The sequence below is a fragment of the Lupinus angustifolius genome, chromosome LG13 (genome assembly GCF_001865875.1).
Source record: "Lupinus angustifolius cultivar Tanjil chromosome LG13, LupAngTanjil_v1.0, whole genome shotgun sequence".
Taxonomy (NCBI): Eukaryota; Viridiplantae; Streptophyta; class Magnoliopsida; order Fabales; family Fabaceae; genus Lupinus; species Lupinus angustifolius.
In genome coordinates this window covers 1,748,165-1,767,808 of record NC_032021.1, presented here as the reverse complement: position 1 = coordinate 1,767,808, position 19,644 = coordinate 1,748,165, and the positions used below count along the sequence as shown (strand labels likewise).

The window sequence follows — 19,644 nt, the reverse complement described above, 5'->3', positions numbered from 1 at the left end:
CATCAATTCTATGAAAATTCAATGGTTTAGATCTACTTACTAATTCAAACTATTAGATTTTCCTAGAATTAATGGTTAAGATGTGGAGTAAGTTTAAAAAACTTAGTGTTGAAATAAGTGGATTACATTTTTTTAATTTCATAGCAAAATCATTTTAAATAAAATATTGAATGAAATAGAAGAGAAGTCTTTAACTCTTAAAAGATGCAAAACACACGCAATTAATTAATATTACAGGCATCTTTAAGATAAAACTAGGATATTTCCTCTCCTTAGATTTTATTCTTTTAGTTTTAGCTACAATAATAATAAACACACAATTATGAAGATAAATATCACAATTTCATAATGAAAGGCATTGTCGGTGTTAACTAATATTATTGCTGCTACACAAAGCTTAGGCCATCGAAATCGTCTTCTAGCAACTAAAGGTTAGTTCAGATTCTTCTTTTCTCATAAATCCCAAAACCCTTTATTCCTTCATTTTCAATTGAATCTGAATAGAACCCTTCAATTCTACTTGTACATCAACTCTATTTCCTTCACCGATCAGAAAGACGTAACCTTTATGTTTTAAAGGGTTTCCTGCTTCTTCTATAACCAGGTTTCGTAAATTTTCATCAAGTGGGGTCTCAATAATTCCTAAGATTTTTCCCCAAAAAATAAAACCCTTGATTTTGGGATCATTGGATTGGATGGAATAGACTCTATTACCTTGTTTGATTGTAAAAGTTTCAATTTTGTAATACCGTAAGTGTAACTCATATTGAAGGAGTGTCAGTTTGGGATTTTTTTGTGAAATGGGGAAGCCTCTGTTTTATGAGATCTTGGAAAAACCAGCCACAAGTTGTATCATAGGAATATGCAGTGCTATTTGGTTCTACATTCAGAAGAAAAATATTGGGTATTCACATGTGGGTCTGAGTTATGAGACTGCAATTGAGGGACATTATTGGAGAATCATCACCTCTGCATTTTCACATATAAGTGCTATTCATCTTGTTTTTAACATGAGTGCACTTTGGAGTCTTGGGGTTGTAGAGCAATTGGATCACATGGGCCTAGGTGTTGGCTACTATTTGCAGTACACACTTGTGATGGTTGTTTTGTCAGGAATGCTGGTTCTGGCAATGTACCACTTATTGATTCAAAGATTCAATATTGAGTATTTTCGCCGAGTGACAGCTGTTGGATACTCTTGTGTTGTTTTTGGCTGGATGACAATTCTTTCTGTGAAGCAACCTTCTTCCAAGTTGGAACTTTTTGGATTCCTTTCTCTTCCTATCAGTTTCGCGCCGTTTGAATCGCTCGTTTTCACCTCAATTATTGTTCCTCAGGCGAGTTTTATCGGCCATTTGTCAGGGATTGTTGTCGGATATGCTATAGCGTGGGGTTTGATTCATGGGATGAATAGCTACTGGGCGCTTTCATTATTGAGTTGGATTGCACTTGTCTTTGTTTGGAGTTTGAAGAAATCTGGTGCTGTTGACCTCAACTTTCTCGAGATTGAATCTGTAACTGATCCTTCCTTACCGGTACGGTTTTTGGCATCAGGTAATGGAAGAACACTGCAGATGACTGCATTGCCCAATGGAAATGTTGACATTGTCTGATTATTGTCAATCCAATTTATCATTGTGATGATATCTGATGTTGCCTTGGCACACTCCATATTATAGCATTATGATTCTAACTCTTCCAACAAAGAATTTGTCCAATGCATCATCCATATCCACTTTTACAGTTTGCATCTTTATTCTTTAGTTGCATGATAATGAATGTTATTAGATACTATATATCAGTTTTGATGGTGTTACAGCTCTTTGCAAATCTGCTACCACCTTTTCTTCCTCCTCAGATGTCACTTTGTTGCATTATTTAGGATTAGATGATATTAAGCTATACTATTCTATCCTAATTGGTTGCTATAATATGAGATCATGTTATAATATGTTACTGATTGTATGATCAAACAATTATCTGGTTTGGTTTTGTATGATTTCTGGCTTTTCTGCTGTAGTAACTGCTCTCAACCAGAATGGTGGGAATGCACCAATGCAATTTGTATATTAAAGAAATAGTGGTCGCTAGTTATATTCAAAGGAAAACTTGTTTCTTTTCTTTCTGACATGGCCCTCTTATGTACATAAGAGAATCCAGATTCATTCTTTAGTGATAGTTAACCAATAAACATTCATCTTTATAGTAAAGATCTTATATAACTTAATCAGTCTTGTATAATAGGGCAGTAGTTTTTTTATGAAAAATGATTTTTAAAGTAAACTAAAGTTCATATTTTTTGTTGGCTTTTGGTTACTGAATTGAATCTATACGTATTTTCAAACTAGTTATGAAAACCTATCATCTTATATGTGGATGATAGTTGACAATCAGCATTGACCCATTCCAAGATAATTGAAGAAAAGATTAAGCCAGCATGGAGACTAAATAACAGTAATTGATTGTGATTTGAGAACTATGTTCATGATATTTGAGAGATTTGCCATTCCAGCAGCATCAAGCCACAATACCCTTTGGGGGATTTGCTGACTAGAAAGCAAACCACACCCCAGTGAGAGAGATTGCACATGATGATTAATACCAACAAATGTAACCAATGACACATGATACTTACTAGTCAAATATGCTGTGTCAAAGGTAACCACATCCCCAAATGAATCATTTTGTCCTTGATTGTAGTCTTCAAAGTATTTGGTATTGATGATGAACATGATAGTATAAAGTACTTGAACTTTTTATCACGTCCTTTTCTTGAATTTCAAGATAAAACGATTTAACAGGATCCTCCTCGGAAAGAAATGTCACCATCCATGCTGGTTCGCAAGGATTGTAACCCTCATTCAAGTCAGCGCTCATACTCAATACTCAACAGTTATGAGAAAAAGGATGAGTGGATAGTTCCACCTATGAAATTTGATTTTGACAATTACTACCAAGTCTTTCAAATTATTTATGTTCATGAGAGCTTTATGGGCAACCTTAGAAACACAGGTTTTTATTTGTTGCATTGTTGGGTTTGACTTCGGTGGGTGTGGCCACAAAACTAGATGAGAAAGATTGTTTATTGCCTAGAATAATAACTACAACTTGTTTGTAAATCAAAGTACATGAATGTCTTGCTACTTAGCTTTAAAAGTTCCATAACCTGAAGTACCAATGGATGGTAGACTTAACATAAATCTGTCTCTCATATCCGTAAACACAGGTGCCAAAGAATTTTACATAGCAAAGATACAACAATGCATGATTCTCAATATCTAACCACCACCATTTATGAATAAGGAATATAACATGACTGTTTCCTAAACAAACTCTAGACAGAGACAAAAGGTAACTATATGTGATGGGGGAAGATGACAAAGACAATGTGTGCAGCCTCTAAATTCTTGCATGCAGAAGGATTTACATGTGATAGAGCGTTATACTTCAGTCCCTTCTCCTTTTCGAACTTCATATCTCCCATTGTTTATACTACTGTTCCTGTTGTGGCTGCTGCTGATGTTGTGGCTGCTGCTGCGGATGTTGTGGCTGCTGCTGCTGTGGATGTTGTGGTGGCTGCTGCTGCTGTGGATGTTGTGGTGGTTGTTGCTGCTGTAGTTGATGCTGTTGAAACTGATGTTGCTGCTGAAATTGATGCTGTAGGATCTGTTGTTGCTGCTGCTGCTTTTTCTGGGAATGAATTTGAAGTTGTTGAAGCTGTTGTGCAGCTAAAAGAGTGTGCATGCCCTGATTGTTGTTGGGATAGAATTGTTGCCCCCCTCCATATGAGGCAAAGTTCATAGGTCCTCCATTGGGTATACCTTGCCCAGTCAATACTTTCAAATGCTGAATTTCCTCTTTTAATGCATCATTCAATGCTACAAGTAAACAAAAAGAATTATTTCTTCTAACAAAGCTGCTAATCAGGATGAACTCTCCTTGAAAATGCAAACTTGAATTCATGGATTGAATCCTTAAAACACATACAAATCAAAATCAAGAAATCTCATTTTCCATGTAGGAGAGCATGTCCAAATGCACACAAGAAACCAACCAATATAACTTTGCAGCCAACTTTACACTGAACATGCACTTTTACCCAAGACAAATGTATTAATCCAAGGGAAGGGCTTACTAATGTCATAAAGGAAAAGCACAAACCTCAAACACAAGGTAAAAGCAAGAAACTACAGTCTGCATATTAGCTCATCAGCTTGAATAAATTTTAAATTTTGAAATAAATTTAAAGTTTATCTATTTTAAACTGGCTCAAAACAAACCAAGGTAAAACAATACATCGATAACAGGGTGAGCTTACCATCTTGCAAGTGAACTTGTTGCTCCATGGTTTGCAACCTCAATTTCAACTCACCGTTCTCACTAGATACTCCAGTTGTATCTCTCTGCTCACAAGAGACCACAATGCAATGATTATAACCAATCCTATTAGCTTTTCAATCAGAAGGTGATGTAGTAATAATACACCAATGAAATTACAAAAGGACTAACACATTGAAACAACAGACAGTCACCAGTTGATAGGAGTAGACTACAACAGAAAGCTATACAACAGAAGATGCAGATAATGAACTAAGACAAAACCTGCAAGAGAGTTAATTGTGCAGACAAGGATGTAGCTTCTGTTTGCAATGTGTGCACCTTCCTTTCAAGCTCAGAAATGTAGCGCATCTTCCTTTCTTTTGATCTCGCGGCAGATTGCCTATTTGCCCATATCCTATTACAGAACTAAGTAATATTAGTCACAGTGGAAACTTTTTCTGTTTAAAAAATAATGTACAACAGCTACAAAGCACACCATCTAATTTTCAGGTATAGGTGAGAACAAAAGAATGTCAAGGTATCCAACATACTAGCAACACAGGAATGTCAAATACGCACAGGCGGCAATGTTAATTACTACAACAGAAAGTAAACACCGAACATATATCTCTTGCTGATCGGCAAAGGAGCAAAAAGGCAGAAAATGGGATATGGGAATAAAATAGCAGACACCCATGATTTTTCCCACAAAGTAACCGCAAGTACCTCCAAGACTATAATTGCTGTACAGTATACAGCCCATTACGATTATAGCCAACAAGAAAGGAAGATGCCACTAACTTCAACAGCTTAAACCACAACAGTATTAGAGTAATGTAACGGGCAACATGAAGCAAAAAACCATACATATAACAGTCAAATTTAACCAACAACCAGCAGACCAATCTAGTATAAACACATACAGTATCAAACTACCAATAGCTTAACAGACTCAAAGCAACCAGAGCAATGACAAGAAGTCGAACAATGAGAAAAATTGGGTTTTATTTTCACTTGTACTTTTTAATTGATAATAAATTTTAGTTGATTTTAACAAACTTGCTCCCTCATTCCCTCCCCTTAAGTATCTCCTCTAATACATCAAGTTTATTTGTGCCTGCCTAAACTAATTGTAGTATGTTTTAGTTCAAATTTCAAAATAACTTCTAAGGTTACCATCATATTGATAAATAATGCCACATTAAAAAAAGCCAAATGCCCATAAATATCAACCACATCAAGGGATTTAAAAATCCAACGTTACAAATGAAATTAGGAATGAAATGATAGGCTTATATCACAATAAGGTCCGGCGTACATGATTCTTCATCTGTGTTAAAAACTAAGTGATGTAAGACAAAGGACATACCTGTCACTTATATGTTTTTTATTCATTTATGGTATTTCTACTGTATTTATACTATAACTTCAAGTAGGATATTATGAGGGTTAAGAGTATTCTAAAAGATTTCTTTCTAGTAATCACTTTTACTGCGATTTTATAGTGTTTCATGCTTTCATTAGCGAGGCATTTTCTTAGAATAAGTGAAACTTCAAGCATCAATACATTCACTACTCATATTATAATTTCATGAGCATTTTTCAGTAGAAAAGAAATCATATCTGGGAGGTTCTAAAAGCACTTGTATTCCTATTTCAATCTTGCTTCTGTGACCTAATTCAGCCCCAGAGCTGCAGTTTTTGCAAGAGATCTAGAAATAAAGTGATGCCTATGCAATGGATTCATGAATGTGTAAATACAGCCAAATACCATGCTAATCACCCATATAGGATATGTAACCACAACTATGAATAAAAAAAGTTATGTAAACACAGCTATGAATGAAAAATAAGGCAAAAAACAACTTTAAGAGGCAAATATCATGCAGAAATTTGAGGTCAGCAGGACAAATAATTATGTAAAATCAATTCAGAAATGATGAGGAGATTACATGTCAGTTCCCTCGATGGCATGTGACTGCAGAATCTAAATATAACAGCAAAGAAGAAGGATTTGTTCATAAGTGATACCTTTTAGCACGCTTAGGATCAACCAAAGCGAGTTCGGCAAGCTTGGCAGCTGACAATGATTTTTTGGCATCAACTCCAGAGATGTCTTCCGAACCTGAGACTAGCATCTCAGGTTTGATGGTTGTTGACCCATCCATGGACTGGCTATGTTGGTGCCTAACTCTGGGCCTTTGGTTAGTACCAACAACGATGTCATCAGCGGAAGAGGCAGGGGCTCTTGAAGTTGGTGCTGCAGCAGCAGTTGATGACTCACCAACTTGGAAAGGCGATGTAGCGGATGACGAAATGAATTTGTCCATATCAAGGTACATGGACAGTAAGTCTTCCTCTGTCTCATCAGAGAACGATGGCCCATCAGCGCCTCCAACTACACCAAGGTCACTGTCAAAGCTAAGATCATCAGGTAGGGTGATAATCTCTGAATGAGCGCGTCGATGGCCTCGATTTCTCGGGGGATTATCAGGCATTCTGCTAATATCATGAATAAAGCTAGCACTAGCAGAGTCAACCAATGGAGGATATGATGAGGATGGCTCTGATCTCACATTAAACGGGGCTGCAGCCGGCGAGTAACCGGAAAAACGGGCTGAGGGAGGTGGGAAACCTCCACCATGACCAGGGGATTTGTCCTTATCCATTAAGATTGTTCACTTTTCAGTTAAATCACTCCAAAACTATAGTAGTAATGATGAAATGGAAAACGGTAACCCTAAAAACAGAGGCAAACAGAATAAACAATTCAATAAAATCCAATCCAAGCCAACCCAATTGAATGGCCATAATAGTAAATTAAGAATATTACTAGGTTAAACCTAAAGCTATGTTGAAATAAAAGCTAACCATGATGAAAGAGAGAGAAAGTTGAAGTAAAAATGTTACCTTTGAGAGTGTTGGGATCAGAGGAAGACAGAAAGGGAAGATCAACAACGAAGAGAGTATTAATAATGTTGAATTGGAAAATGGGTATTGTAAAGGTAAAAGAAAGAATCAAAAGTTATGAGCTTTTCAGTATTGAGAGAAAAATGCACATCTCATTCTCATTCTGATTCTAATGGAAACAACATAGAAAGAGAAAGAGAAATGGGATTTGACAGAGGGAAATCAAGATCTAGAAACCAGGCTTAAAACTCAAATATACATTCTCTGCAAAGCTAAAAAAATATTCTTTTTTTATAGAGCTTTTCTTCATTTCTTTACTAAATAAAGTAGTTCCCATAATAGTAATAAATAATGATTATAGAACTAAAATAGAAATGAAGTAATAAAGACACTCCATCGACCACTACTAGTCTTAAAAATAGAGTTACTCTTACATTCAATTAAAATTGGAATTTAGAATAAAATTAATTGGTATTGGTATTTCGTTCTAAAACTATGATAGTCCAGCCTTGGTTACTGTGTTATAAGATAAGAGATAATCGGTGAAGATGATATATATTTTTTAATTGAATGTGGCTGTTTATTTTTGTAATTTTATGTATGAACTCCATTTTACTTACTGTTTTTATAAGGCACCTTATATGAGTTTTTAATGATCATTTTATGAGTTACATTATATTTTTTATCTTATTTACACTTGTTTATTAATTAAGGCAAACAATAAATTTTTTAAATTTACAAAAAGAGTTATCATGATAAATTTGTACTATTACAAATACTTTTTACAAATCATATCCCTTTTTCCGGTTTTTGGTACAAAGCAAAACCAAGAAAAACAAGACTAAGCTAAAGGGAGAAGATCCAAATCAAAATAAGCTTGACAAACATTTGGAATTGCTCTGCGAAACCGTATACTTTGGTTAAGGATGTCTTATAATAAGAATAGAGCAGTAGTAAAATGGATTTACCATCTTAAAAATATAAAAATGAACACTATTTACTTTTATTAAAATATTTGAAAATGATTTTTAATAAAATTATTAAATACTTCTTATGTGATATGTGAATATCACTTATTAATGTTAAAAGTAAAGTCATGTGACCATAAAAAATCACATGCTGTTTTAACTTCTAAGCATATGTAATTGATTTTTTCTTTCTTTGGTGAATTACTCATTTCAATTCATATGCTTTGTAACATGTAGTGTAATTTGCTTTACACAAATGCTGTCTCAAAATCAAGCTCATGTTTACTAATCTCTATGCTTTGAAGGTGAGTTTTTTACTATCCATTAGGAGACACTATAATTTGACAAAGAAAAATAGACCCATATTATAATACTATTATATCCCATTGCTTAACATGCATCTATATATAAGTGGTTTGAGGATTGTGGCTAGGAACAATGATGCTGCGAGTTGTGAAGCTGTTAAAAGGAAATGGGTTGACAGCAACTGATACATGAATCAGACAACAAGAGCTAATTGATGGCATTATCCTTCAGGATAAATGTGATATCTCTGAATTGGTTCATCTGATTCTGTGCCTTTTCTTTTACATTCAACAAAAACACATTTCCATACTAGATATACATCTGACTTGAATATAAGTCTTTACAGTGAGTGAGTGGGTGCTTAGCTTCAAAGTTGAGAGATAAATAAAGAATGTTAGATAGAAATCTGATATTGCCCTGCAAATAGATGTAAAGAATTTGTGCAAGACCAACTTCCAAAATTGTCACAACAACCATGCAACTCACATGAAAATCAGAAAACATAATACACCCAAACTATTATTAATAACCCTGAGCTACAATTGCCATTGTCTGCAATTGAGATAATATTTTCATTGTCATGCCCTATTCCACTATGAATATCAGAAAACATAGTCTGGCACCTGGAGCGGGAAACGCGCCACTGTCACTTCGAAAGGACCTCCTTTTGGCTCTGCCAGTCTGAAATCAGAGGACAACAACAATAAGCATCAGCTCATTGGCCATTGCACTTATTGATTTTAGTGTAATTTCATGAATTTTTAAAGCTTGCAAGTGAAGTTGGCCATAGCATAAAAATAAGGAATAAAGGCATACCTGCCAGGTACAAATGTAAAAGAACCTTCAACCGAACCCGACGAAGTTGGTAGAGGCGTGCAACTCTGATAAACAAATTCTTTATCACCAGGACACAATAGAGGGAACTGCAAAGACATATCATAGAACTTGACATTTGAACCACTTAATGAAAGTATGCAACTAATATTTCTTGTATTAAAAGAGATTGACATCATAAACTTTATCATTCTTTCGAAGTTGAGCCCAAGGTGAGTCATCTTCTGGCAAGCTATAAACCACCAACTCAGCTAAACTATCTGCATAACTTGAAAGCCCTCAATCAATGCTGATAGGATGCGGGAGAGACCACCCATCACTAGGGTGTATCAAAGGAGGCCACGTGGCAACCACTAGTCCACGTGGCAACCACTAGTCCACGTGGCAGCGTAGCAATTAAGCTCTTAAGAGCAGTTTTAGTAACTGCTGTAGCAGTGAAGGAGGGAATGGGACAGGAGGTATAAATAGTAGTTTTTGAGAATTGAGTAGAGAGGGATTGATTCAGGGAATTTGTTAAGACTCAGAACAAACCTGAGTTGAAACACGTGTATAAAAGAGGTAAGAGGAAAACGTGGTTGTTAAAATAACCAACTTTCCCTCCTAATTCTCTGGTAGTTATGACAGTTAGGGAATCTATTAATAAGGAGGTTAGCTTAGGGGTAGGGGCATTGGATAGTTAGTAACTGATTGAGGAATCAGTAGGGGAATTGGATCGTGGGATCCACTATCTTGTATCTACTTCACTATTCTGTAATTCTTTCTTTCTCAATAATAATCATAGAACCCTACCACAAGTCTAGCTGACTGTGGGTTAGGGGCAATTTCTTCTATTCTGTCTAATTTTTCCTTACCTAGATACCAGTGCTTATCACTGGTATCAGAGCACCATTCTGGTGCCTGTGGAAAAATAACCACCCACGCTGCTGTTGCATTCGTCGTATGGTTTCTACTCGAAGCATGGCCAAAGAAGGTGATAGTGGAACGCAAGGGAAGGGGGGCCAAGAAGGCGAGGAGATACGAATGAGAATGGAGTTGAATGAAGCACGAACGCAGAAGTTGGAGGATTTGATGATGGCAATAGCTACGAAATTGGGGGTCACCACAGAGGAGCCATCCTTGGAGGTGGGCAGTGAGAATGAGGAAGAGGTAGATAGCCACCATCGGGGTCGAGGCCATGACAAATGGAGGAGATTGGAAATACCTATATTTTCAGGGGATGATGCCTATGGGTGGATACAAAAGCTGGAAAGGTACTTTGCACTAAGATCTATTTCTGATACTGAAAAGATGAGGGCCACTATGGTAGCTTTGGAGGGGAAGGCCCTTAGTTGGTATCAATGGTGGGAAGGGTGTAACCCTTACCCTACCTGGGAGGGATTTAAATTGGCAGTTGTGAGGAGATTTCAGCCTGCTATGGCTCAAAATCCGTTTGAGTTACTCTTGTCTCTCAAGCAAGAAGGGGGAGTTGAAGCTTATGTGGAGGAATTTGAGAAGTTTGCAGGGGCCTTACGAGGAATTAATCACGATTTTGTTAGGGGAATATTTGTGAATGGGCTTAAAGAGGAGATAAGGGTGGAGGTCAGATTATATGAATTGAAGACCTTGCCAGAATTGATCCAGAAGGCCATCTTGATTGAGCAGAGGAACTTGGTGGTGCATAGGAAGACTCAAACGGGGTATTCTAGGTCTTTTGGTTCTTCCAGAACAAATTCCTATAGCAAGGTGGTTACCCTGGAACCAACTGCCACTAATAGTTCGAAGAAGGAGGGTTCATCTGTAGGAAGTGTGACCACTCCCCTAAGGAATACTCTGGACCTGGGAAATTCAAGAATGGGGGGGGACTACAGAAGATTATCTAGTGCAGAGATGAAGGAGAAGAGGGAAAAAGGGCTCTGTTTTAGGTGTGATGAGCCCTTTACCAGAGATCATAGGTGCAGAAACAAGCAATTCCATATGCTACTGATGGCTGATGAAGAGGATTCTGAAGAAAAAGAAATGGATGAAGAAGAGAACTCAGGGGCAGAGGTTAAGACTCTTCACTCATTACAACTGTCCTTATACTCTATGAAGGGGCTCACTTCTTCAAGATCTTGGAAGATCAGAGGGATTTTAAGAGAGACACCTGTAGTAGTGATGATAGATTGTGGGGCCTCTCATAATTTCATCTCAAGGCAATTAGTGGAGGATTTACAGCTTAAGGTGGAGGAAACCAGGACTTATGTGGTGGAAGTAGGGGATGGGCATCACATACAGTGCCAAGGTAAGTGTGCTAAGCTTAAATTTCTCATGCAAACACTTGAAGTGATTCAAGACTTTTATCTCTTTGAACTAAAGGGGGTGGACATGGTTCTAGGCTTAGAATGGTTGGCTAGCCTTGGGGAGGTAAGGGCTGATTTTGGGAGGATGAAATTATCAGTCAGAAAGGAGGGTGCTAACATTACTATAGTTGGGGACCCTTCTCTAACTAAGGCTGAATTATCACTGGGCTCTTTTATGCAAGTACTGCTAGAGGAGGGAAGAGGTTTACTCCTACAGTGTGAAGAGGCTTCACCAACCAGAACAGAGGAGGTGCTTCCAGCAGAATTGGAGGAAGTGCTGCATCAGTTTCAGTCTGTATTTCAGGATATCCAGGGCCTTCCTCCAGTTAGGAGACAGGACCATGCTATTCATTTGAAGGAAGGGGCAGGGATCCCTCATCTTAGGCCCTATAGGTGCCCTTATTATCAGAAATCAGAAGTGGAAAGGTTGGTAGCTGAGATGTTGGAGGCTGGAGTCATTAGGCCAAGTATTTCTCCTTATTCTAGCCCTATAATTCTGGTCAAGAAGAAGGATGGAGGGTGGAGATTTTGTGTGGATTACAGGGCTCTTAACAAGATAACCATCCCTAATAAATTTCCCATACCTTTGATTGAAGAGCTACTGGATGAGTTAGGAGGGGCTAGGGTCTTCTCTAAGTTGGATTTGAAGTCTGGGTATCACCAGATTAGGATGAGGCCAGAAGATATAGAGAAGACAGCTTTTAGAACTCATGAGGGCCATTATGAGTTTTTGGTGATGCCCTTTGGGCTAACCAATGCTCCTTCCACCTTCCAATCTTTGATGAATGAGATCTTGAAGCCTTATCTCAGAAAATTCACACTAGTGTTCTTTGATGATATCTTGGTTTATAGCCAGGATATGGTTTCTCATAGCCAACATTTAGGGTTGGTCTTGGAACTGCTGATACAGAATTCATTCAAGGCAAATCCCAAAAAATGCAGTTTTGGTCAATCTAGTATTGAATACCTGGGGCATATTATCTGTGAAGGAGGGGTATCTGCTGATCTTTCTAAGGTAAAGGATATGATCTCTTGGCCTGTTCCTACCAGTATTAAGGGGTTGAGAGGGTTCTTGGGGCTCACAGGTTACTACAGAAAATTTGTCCAAGATTATGGAAGAATGGCAAGGCCACTTACTGAACTACTCAAAAAAGATGCCTTTAATTGGTCTGAGGATGCCAATGCTGCTTTTGAGAAGTTAAAGGGGGCTATGGTTGAATTACCTATGTTAGCTATTCCTAATTTTAATAAGGAATTTATAGTGGAGACTGATGCTTCCAGTAAAGGCTTAGGTGCAGTATTGATGCAGGAGGGAAGACCCCTAGCCTTTTGGAGTAAGGGTTTGTCTTGTAAGGCTCAGCAAAAGTCTGTGTATGAGAGGGAATTAATGGCTTTGGTGCAGGCTGTCCAGAAATGGAGGCACTACCTTATGGGCAGACATTTCATCATCAGAACTGATCAGAGGAGTCTGAAATTTTTGACAGAACAAAGGCTTTTTTCTGATGATCAGTTTAAGTGGGCAGTGAAGTTGGTAGGTCTGGATTTTGAGATACAATTTAAGCCTGGCAAGGAAAATCCTGTTGCTGATGCTCTGTCCAGGAAATTAATGTATGCTGCCATTTCTATGGTTAATAATGAGGAGGTGGAGCTATGGATTCAAGAGTTACAGTTGGATCCTAAATGGAGAAGAGTAATGCAAGATTTGGTAATTTCTGCTGATTCTCACCCAGGTTTTGAACTGAAAAAAGGGGTCCTCTACTACAAAGGAAGGCTGGTTTTGTCTAAGGGTTCCAATAGAATTCCCCTAATCTTGTCTAAATGCCATGATACCCCTTCTGGAGGGCACTCAGGGTATCTAAGGACCTACAAGCGAATTGCAAGCTTCCTATTCTGGGAAGGAATGAGGACTGATATTAAAACCTTCATAGCAGAATGTGATGCCTGCCAGAGGAACAAATATTCAACCTTGGCTCCTGCAGGGTTGTTGCAACCCCTTCCTATCCCTCAACAAGTTTGGATGGATGTTTCCATGGATTTCGTAGGGGGTCTACCTAGAGCTAAGGGTAAGGACACTATCTTTGTAGTGGTGGATAGACTTACCAAGTATGGACACTTCTTTGCCTTGGGGCACCCCTACTCAGCCAAAGATGTAGCTGCTGTATTCTTGCAAGGAGTAGTCAAATTGCATGGTTTCCCTAATTCAATCATTTCAGACAGAGATCCCTTATTCTTGAGTCATTTTTGGAAGGAGTTGTTTAAAATGGCTGGTACACAATTGAAATTTAGCACTTCTTATCATCCTCAAACAGATGGGCAGACTGAGGTTACTAATAGGTGCCTAGAGACTTACTTGAGGTGTTATGTGGGTCCAAGACCCAAGCAATGGGTAGAGTGGTTGCATTGGGCAGAATTTTGGTATAATTCCAACTATAATCAATCAGCTGGAATGACCCCTTTCAAGGCCCTATATGGGAGGGAACCTCCCCTGTTAATCAGAGCAGGGACTATACCTTCTAGAGTGGAGGAAGTCAATTGTTTGTTTACTGAAAGAGATAGAATCATAGAAGAATTGAAGACTAATCTGGCTAAGGCACAAAACTACATGAAGCAAGTAGTTGACAAACATAGAAGAGCAGTGGAATTTCTGGTAGGAGATTGGGTGTTCCTCAAGCTACAGCCTTATAAACTAAAGTCCCTAGCTGCTAGACCGTTTGCTAAATTAGCTCCCAGGTACTATGGCCCCTATCAGGTGGTTCAAAAGGTAGGAGAGGTGGCATATAAAGAAGGTAGGAGAGGTGGCATATAAACTGGATTTGCCTCCTGAATCCAAGGTACATCCAGTCTTCCATGTTTCATTGGGCAGACTTGGACATGATGAGGAGTACTGTGGTTCATGTTTTGGTGCAGAAGAGGTTCATTTAAAATCCTTAAATTTGCTCTGCTTTTCTTATAGTCTTGTCATTACATTACCCATAAGATATTTTTGTATCTATATTGACCGTCGAAACTTGTAGTGTTTTAGCTAAAAGAAAAAAGAGGATAAATTAGGTTTTGAGGAATATACGGTTATGATATTTGGTGCCACTTAGCCATAAGGATTTTGTTAAGACTCAGAACAAACCTGAGTTGAAACACGTGTATAAAAGAGGTAAGAGGAAAACGTGGTTGTTAAAATAACCAACTTTCCCTCCTAATTCTCTGGTAGTTATGACAGTTAGGGAATCTATTAATAAGGAGGTTAGCTTAGGGGTAGGGGCATTGGATAGTTAGTAACTGATTGAGGAATCAGTAGGGGAATTGGATCGTGGGATCCACTATCTTGTATCTACTTCACTATTCTGTAATTCTTTCTTTCTCAATAATAATCATAGAACCCTACCACAAGTCTAGCTGACTGTGGGTTAGGGGCAATTTCTTCTATTCTGTCTAATTTTTCCTTACCTAGATACCAGTGCTTATCAGAATTAATCTTGTAACGTATAATTGATTCGGGGAATCAATTAGGGTTCATCTTGTAATCTACTCCATTCTTAAATCAATAAACGAGGTATTAGTATTCGGAATCGAATTGATTCCGAATCGATTTTGTACACTTTCTTCTCCATTTTCGTGTTTCTTGTACCGGTGTTAGCAAATGCACGCACCAAAGGCTAAATATCGGAGCTCCAGAACATCCGAGATTGGGAATAGAAATATCAGGTTATTGCTCTAAAAAGGGTATGGTGGAGTGGTATTTATGTAATTTTCTGGAAATTCAAGAACTAATTCCGTGCTGGAAGAGAAAATTAACACATCAAAATATGGGTAAAACATTTACATTAGTACCCAGCAACTAGACCATAATCAGTTAGAATGTACTTAGATCACATATGGAACCTATAAAGTATAAAGCAAAAGCACCATACTGGTCCCATGCCTACTATCACACAAGCCTCCATATCGGAGACAAAGATAACACATTATGACACATGGGTCATACATGTCCATATGTGCCCGAATAAAAGAAATATTCTCCAGCTTGAACATGTCAAACACAAAATTTCATGCATGTGTCCATGTTGGACTGTTTGTGCTTCATAGATTCCAGCTAAATTTTTACCTTGAAATGTGTTAAATCCAAGAGAAGTTGGCACAACTACGTTATATAGCTGGACATTGACGACCTACTCATTACTACTAATATCTCCTCTAGAAATTCAAGACAATTAATAAAAATTTAAAAGATCACATGCTACAACAGCCAAACATGTATTAGACTGCAATGCGAGTATATTAAATAGATAGAGTACAATATACACAAATGAAGACACAAATGAAAAAGGGAAATTATACCATTCCAATAACAGCTTCTCCATTGACATCAGATACTACGATATCATTGGAACGGATGACCCAGTGCCTCCAATGGAGCTGGCAAGAGCTGAAGGGCATCCCGTTGATGACACATCCTTGGGGTTCAAGGGACATGCGGATTGAATAAGCAAATAAATACTTTTCAACGTCATCTTGAAGATCAGCCAACTCAGGGATTAACAACGCAGAAGCACGAACCTCAAGAAATAAGCAATACTTATAAGTTTCAATGTGGAATGAATCACCAGAAAGGAAATACTTATAAAATTAACCATTAATCATGAGAATAGGCAAGTTAATTGGCATATCCCCTGCACCACCAACGAGCAAAAGTCACTGGCTCTTCTTTTCCTCAATGCATTATGACCACACAAAAATACGTTTAACTGAAGATTTCAGGAACTTTGGTATGACATTATAAATGGTAAAGCATCATGAAGACATATATATATATATATACACGCACACATGCAAGGCTTGTATGATTTGACAGATATTCCATGAATCCCAATATGACCAAACCTTATCAACTATCAATGCCATAAGAAACAGAGTTAAAAGAGCAAGTACAGGTGGTAGTAAGCACTAAGCACTCTCTACCTGCACGCCATTCGTTACAGCCATTGAACAAATAGGGGGCTGTTCTGGAAAAAGATTAATGCTTCTGGTATTTCCTTCTTCAAGAAGTTTGATAAAGCCATGTTGTAAACGGCGACCATGTTCTTCTAACCACAGTAGCATAGCATCCTGTTGCTGCTCACTGTTCACTTCATGATCTAAACTAATCAGATCATGTGGAACGCAAGGGATCATTTCTCCATTATCAGGAAAGTTCCTGGTTCCAACATATAGTTGACCATTTGTACAGTTGAGGAAAAACAACTTTTCAATGTACGTGAACGAAGCAGCTACAAGAACATACTTGGATCTCCTGAAAAAGCCTAAGTGACGCGTAATTCTCCGAGTTTCTTGGATTACCTGACTTATAGGCAATAGATACACATTCACGAAATGACTATAGAACGAGTACCCACCAATTAGGCCTAGAGAACTGTAAAATGTACTATCTTCCATATCTTCTTTTGTAATTTCTTGGCCATTATGAAAACGATAGAGAATCCTAGTAGTAAGAGGCAGTTTCACATTTAAAGCGCTCTCCAACTCTTGAATCTCAGCTTCTGATGCACCTTTACAAAGTGTGGCCTCCGCTTCCGGAAAATTATTGGTGAGCCAAGTCTTTATTGTGTCCCAACACCTTTTCACACGCTTGACAAGGGGCCAAGGATACATAACAAAAGCTTCTCTCCATTTTTGATAAGTTTCCTGCACAACACACAGACACTCTGATTTCTAAGACAACTATTGAGAACTTTAGTACTACTGCTACACCACATGTCTAGCATTGAGAATCACTTTCAGCAGGGCATCAATCATCAAATGCTCAAAAATTACTCTTATTAATAAAATAAAAATAGATGTCAAATTATAATCTTTGATATAACTGGTACACGTGCATAAACAACAATTGGTTTAGGTTATTTGATAAATGACCCAGACAACACAAGATGAAGAAAAACAAGCATAGCATGATGACCCATGATGTGATTGAAATTGAAGAAAACAAAGTTGACACCTTTATTCAATTGGGGTAGCAAAGAGAGAGAGAGAGAGAGAGAGAGAGAGAGAGAGAGAGAGAGAGAGAGAGAGAGAGAGAGAGAGAGAGAGAGAGAGAGAGAGAGAGAGAGAGAGAGAGAGAGAGAGAGAGAGAGAGAGAGAGAGAGAGAGAGAGAGAGAGAGAGAGAGAGAGAGAGAGAGAGAGAGAGAGAGAGAGAGAGAGAGAGAGAGAGAGAGAGAGAGAGAGAGAGAGAGAGAGAGAGAGAGAGAGAGAAGACCTTGAAGGAAGGGAGAGGGTTTCCGAGATGATCTCGGGGTTGAGTCAAAGAGAGATCATGAAAGCAGAGATGAATCCAAAGAGGTTCTTCAGAACAGTGAAAGTTGAAGCGTTTGTTCACACAAGCAACTTTGCCAATGTCTTCAGCTGCTAACTTTTTCACAATTTCATTCACAACCAAATCTTCCATTCTTTCCATCTTTTCCTCTCTCTCTCTCTTCTCAAGCCACAACCAAATATCAACTAAACCATCTCTTTACTATGGACTATGGCTTATTATCATATTTTAAATACTATTACTTTTTTAATATGAATAAAATATGGGTGTAATATATATGATCAGACAAATGTATAAAATTTTATATCTAGTTAGTATAAAAAAAATTATTATATTCGTGCATACATTTTTATCTCGTGAAATATTGTGCAAGCTTTTTTTAAGGCAATTTGAGTTGAGATGCTAACGCTTAATATTTGGCGGCTCTCCAAAGGTTAAGTTTTTCAGAATATTGAACTTGTTATTTTATTTTTATATTGTTAACATTGAGTTTGATATACTTACTATATTCTATTATTCATATTTTATTATTATTGATTTTAAAAAAATGCAAATGAATGATAAATAACACATAACTTGTATAGATTTTTACCATAAAATTGTATAAATATTACACTCTTCAAAATCTTCATTAAGTGAAAAAGTGTTTTTGGATGTTTAAAACTTTAAATAACAAAAGAGTAAGACCATCATTGTCTCATGAAATAGATATTATGGGCTCACATATGGGTAATCTCCTACATTAATAGAAGTTTTAAAAAAATTCAAATGTTTAACATGGCTATATAGTGAACAATTCCAACTTAGTGCACCAACTAATTTTTGCCAAAATATTCCGCTTAAGCTAAGCACAATTTTTCTTTTTTTTTATGCACAAATTTCTCAACATTTATAGAATTATATCATGATAATAATTTTTAGAAAAAAATATATATACTAATCGTATAAATTTTTTTTACATTGTTATTACCCGTACATAGATATTATTACAGTCAATAATTTTAATGGTAACACAATAAAGCAACACCTAACATACTCCTTAATCCCTTACGGAATACCCAAGAACAACTTTATTCCCACTTTCAAGTATAATGACAAATTCCTACATATACTGTTTATTTACTTCTTATGAAAAAGAAAATAGGACCCAATCAATTCTCTGTCTTTTCTTATTTTAGGGGACGGATTAAAAAATCATCAAAAGATGGATCTAAAATTTAAAAGTATAAATATCATATTAAATATTTTGAATATATTTTTATGTAAAAATACAACATATTTATAATTAGCCTTATAAAATACATGCAAGAGATGCAGAAGCATATTGAATTCCTAAAAAATATTTCTGCAAAGCAAATTTTATTTAAAAAAACACTACAGTCTTAGAATAAGAGGGAGCTTCAATCCATCCCAAATACCAATTACCATGGAGGATTCAAAATTTGAAAAATAATCTTCTAGTAACTCATGCATTTTTATTTTCCTTTTTAATGACGGGCTTTCAAAAATTATCATTGAGGAGGAGGGGCAGCTTAGGTCCATGATCAAGCTATCATAATAGGACTATTTACACATTTAAACACAGACCATTTTTTAAAGGGTTCAAAATTGCTGCTGCACTATGTGTTTATAGAACCGTTAATTAAAGATTTATACATAGTTAATAAATTGTTTTTATTATACATA

General features: G+C 37.0%; 3 protein-coding genes across 4 annotated transcripts; 1 reads left to right on the top strand and 2 right to left on the bottom strand.

Annotated features, from left to right (window-relative positions):
- Positions 384-1,830, top strand: LOC109325262 (RHOMBOID-like protein 13). The gene is made up of 2 exons (XM_019557518.1): positions 384-431; positions 605-1,830. Exon 2 carries the CDS (start codon positions 801-803, stop codon positions 1,611-1,613), a length of 813 nt encoding a protein of 270 aa, XP_019413063.1. The 5' UTR covers positions 384-431; positions 605-800; the 3' UTR covers positions 1,614-1,830.
- On the bottom strand, positions 3,071-7,497 carry LOC109325260 (probable transcription factor PosF21). 2 transcript variants are annotated; one of them, XM_019557516.1, is made up of 6 exons: positions 7,231-7,497; positions 6,352-7,060; positions 4,603-4,735; positions 4,319-4,403; positions 3,543-3,878; positions 3,136-3,503 (listed from the first exon to the last, which is right to left on the bottom strand). In XM_019557516.1, exons 2-6 carry the CDS (start codon positions 6,987-6,989, stop codon positions 3,493-3,495), a joined length of 1,203 nt encoding a protein of 400 aa, XP_019413061.1. In that variant the 5' UTR covers positions 6,990-7,060; positions 7,231-7,497; the 3' UTR covers positions 3,136-3,492. The 2 variants fall into 2 exon arrangements, with proteins under 2 accessions (XP_019413060.1, XP_019413061.1); XM_019557515.1 differs by having other exon boundaries at positions 3,071-3,878.
- On the bottom strand, positions 8,827-18,138 carry LOC109325682 (F-box protein SKIP16). The gene is made up of 5 exons (XM_019558183.1): positions 17,902-18,138; positions 16,610-17,332; positions 15,989-16,207; positions 9,321-9,427; positions 8,827-9,185 (listed from the first exon to the last, which is right to left on the bottom strand). Exons 1-5 carry the CDS (start codon positions 18,097-18,099, stop codon positions 9,107-9,109), a joined length of 1,326 nt encoding a protein of 441 aa, XP_019413728.1. The 5' UTR covers positions 18,100-18,138; the 3' UTR covers positions 8,827-9,106.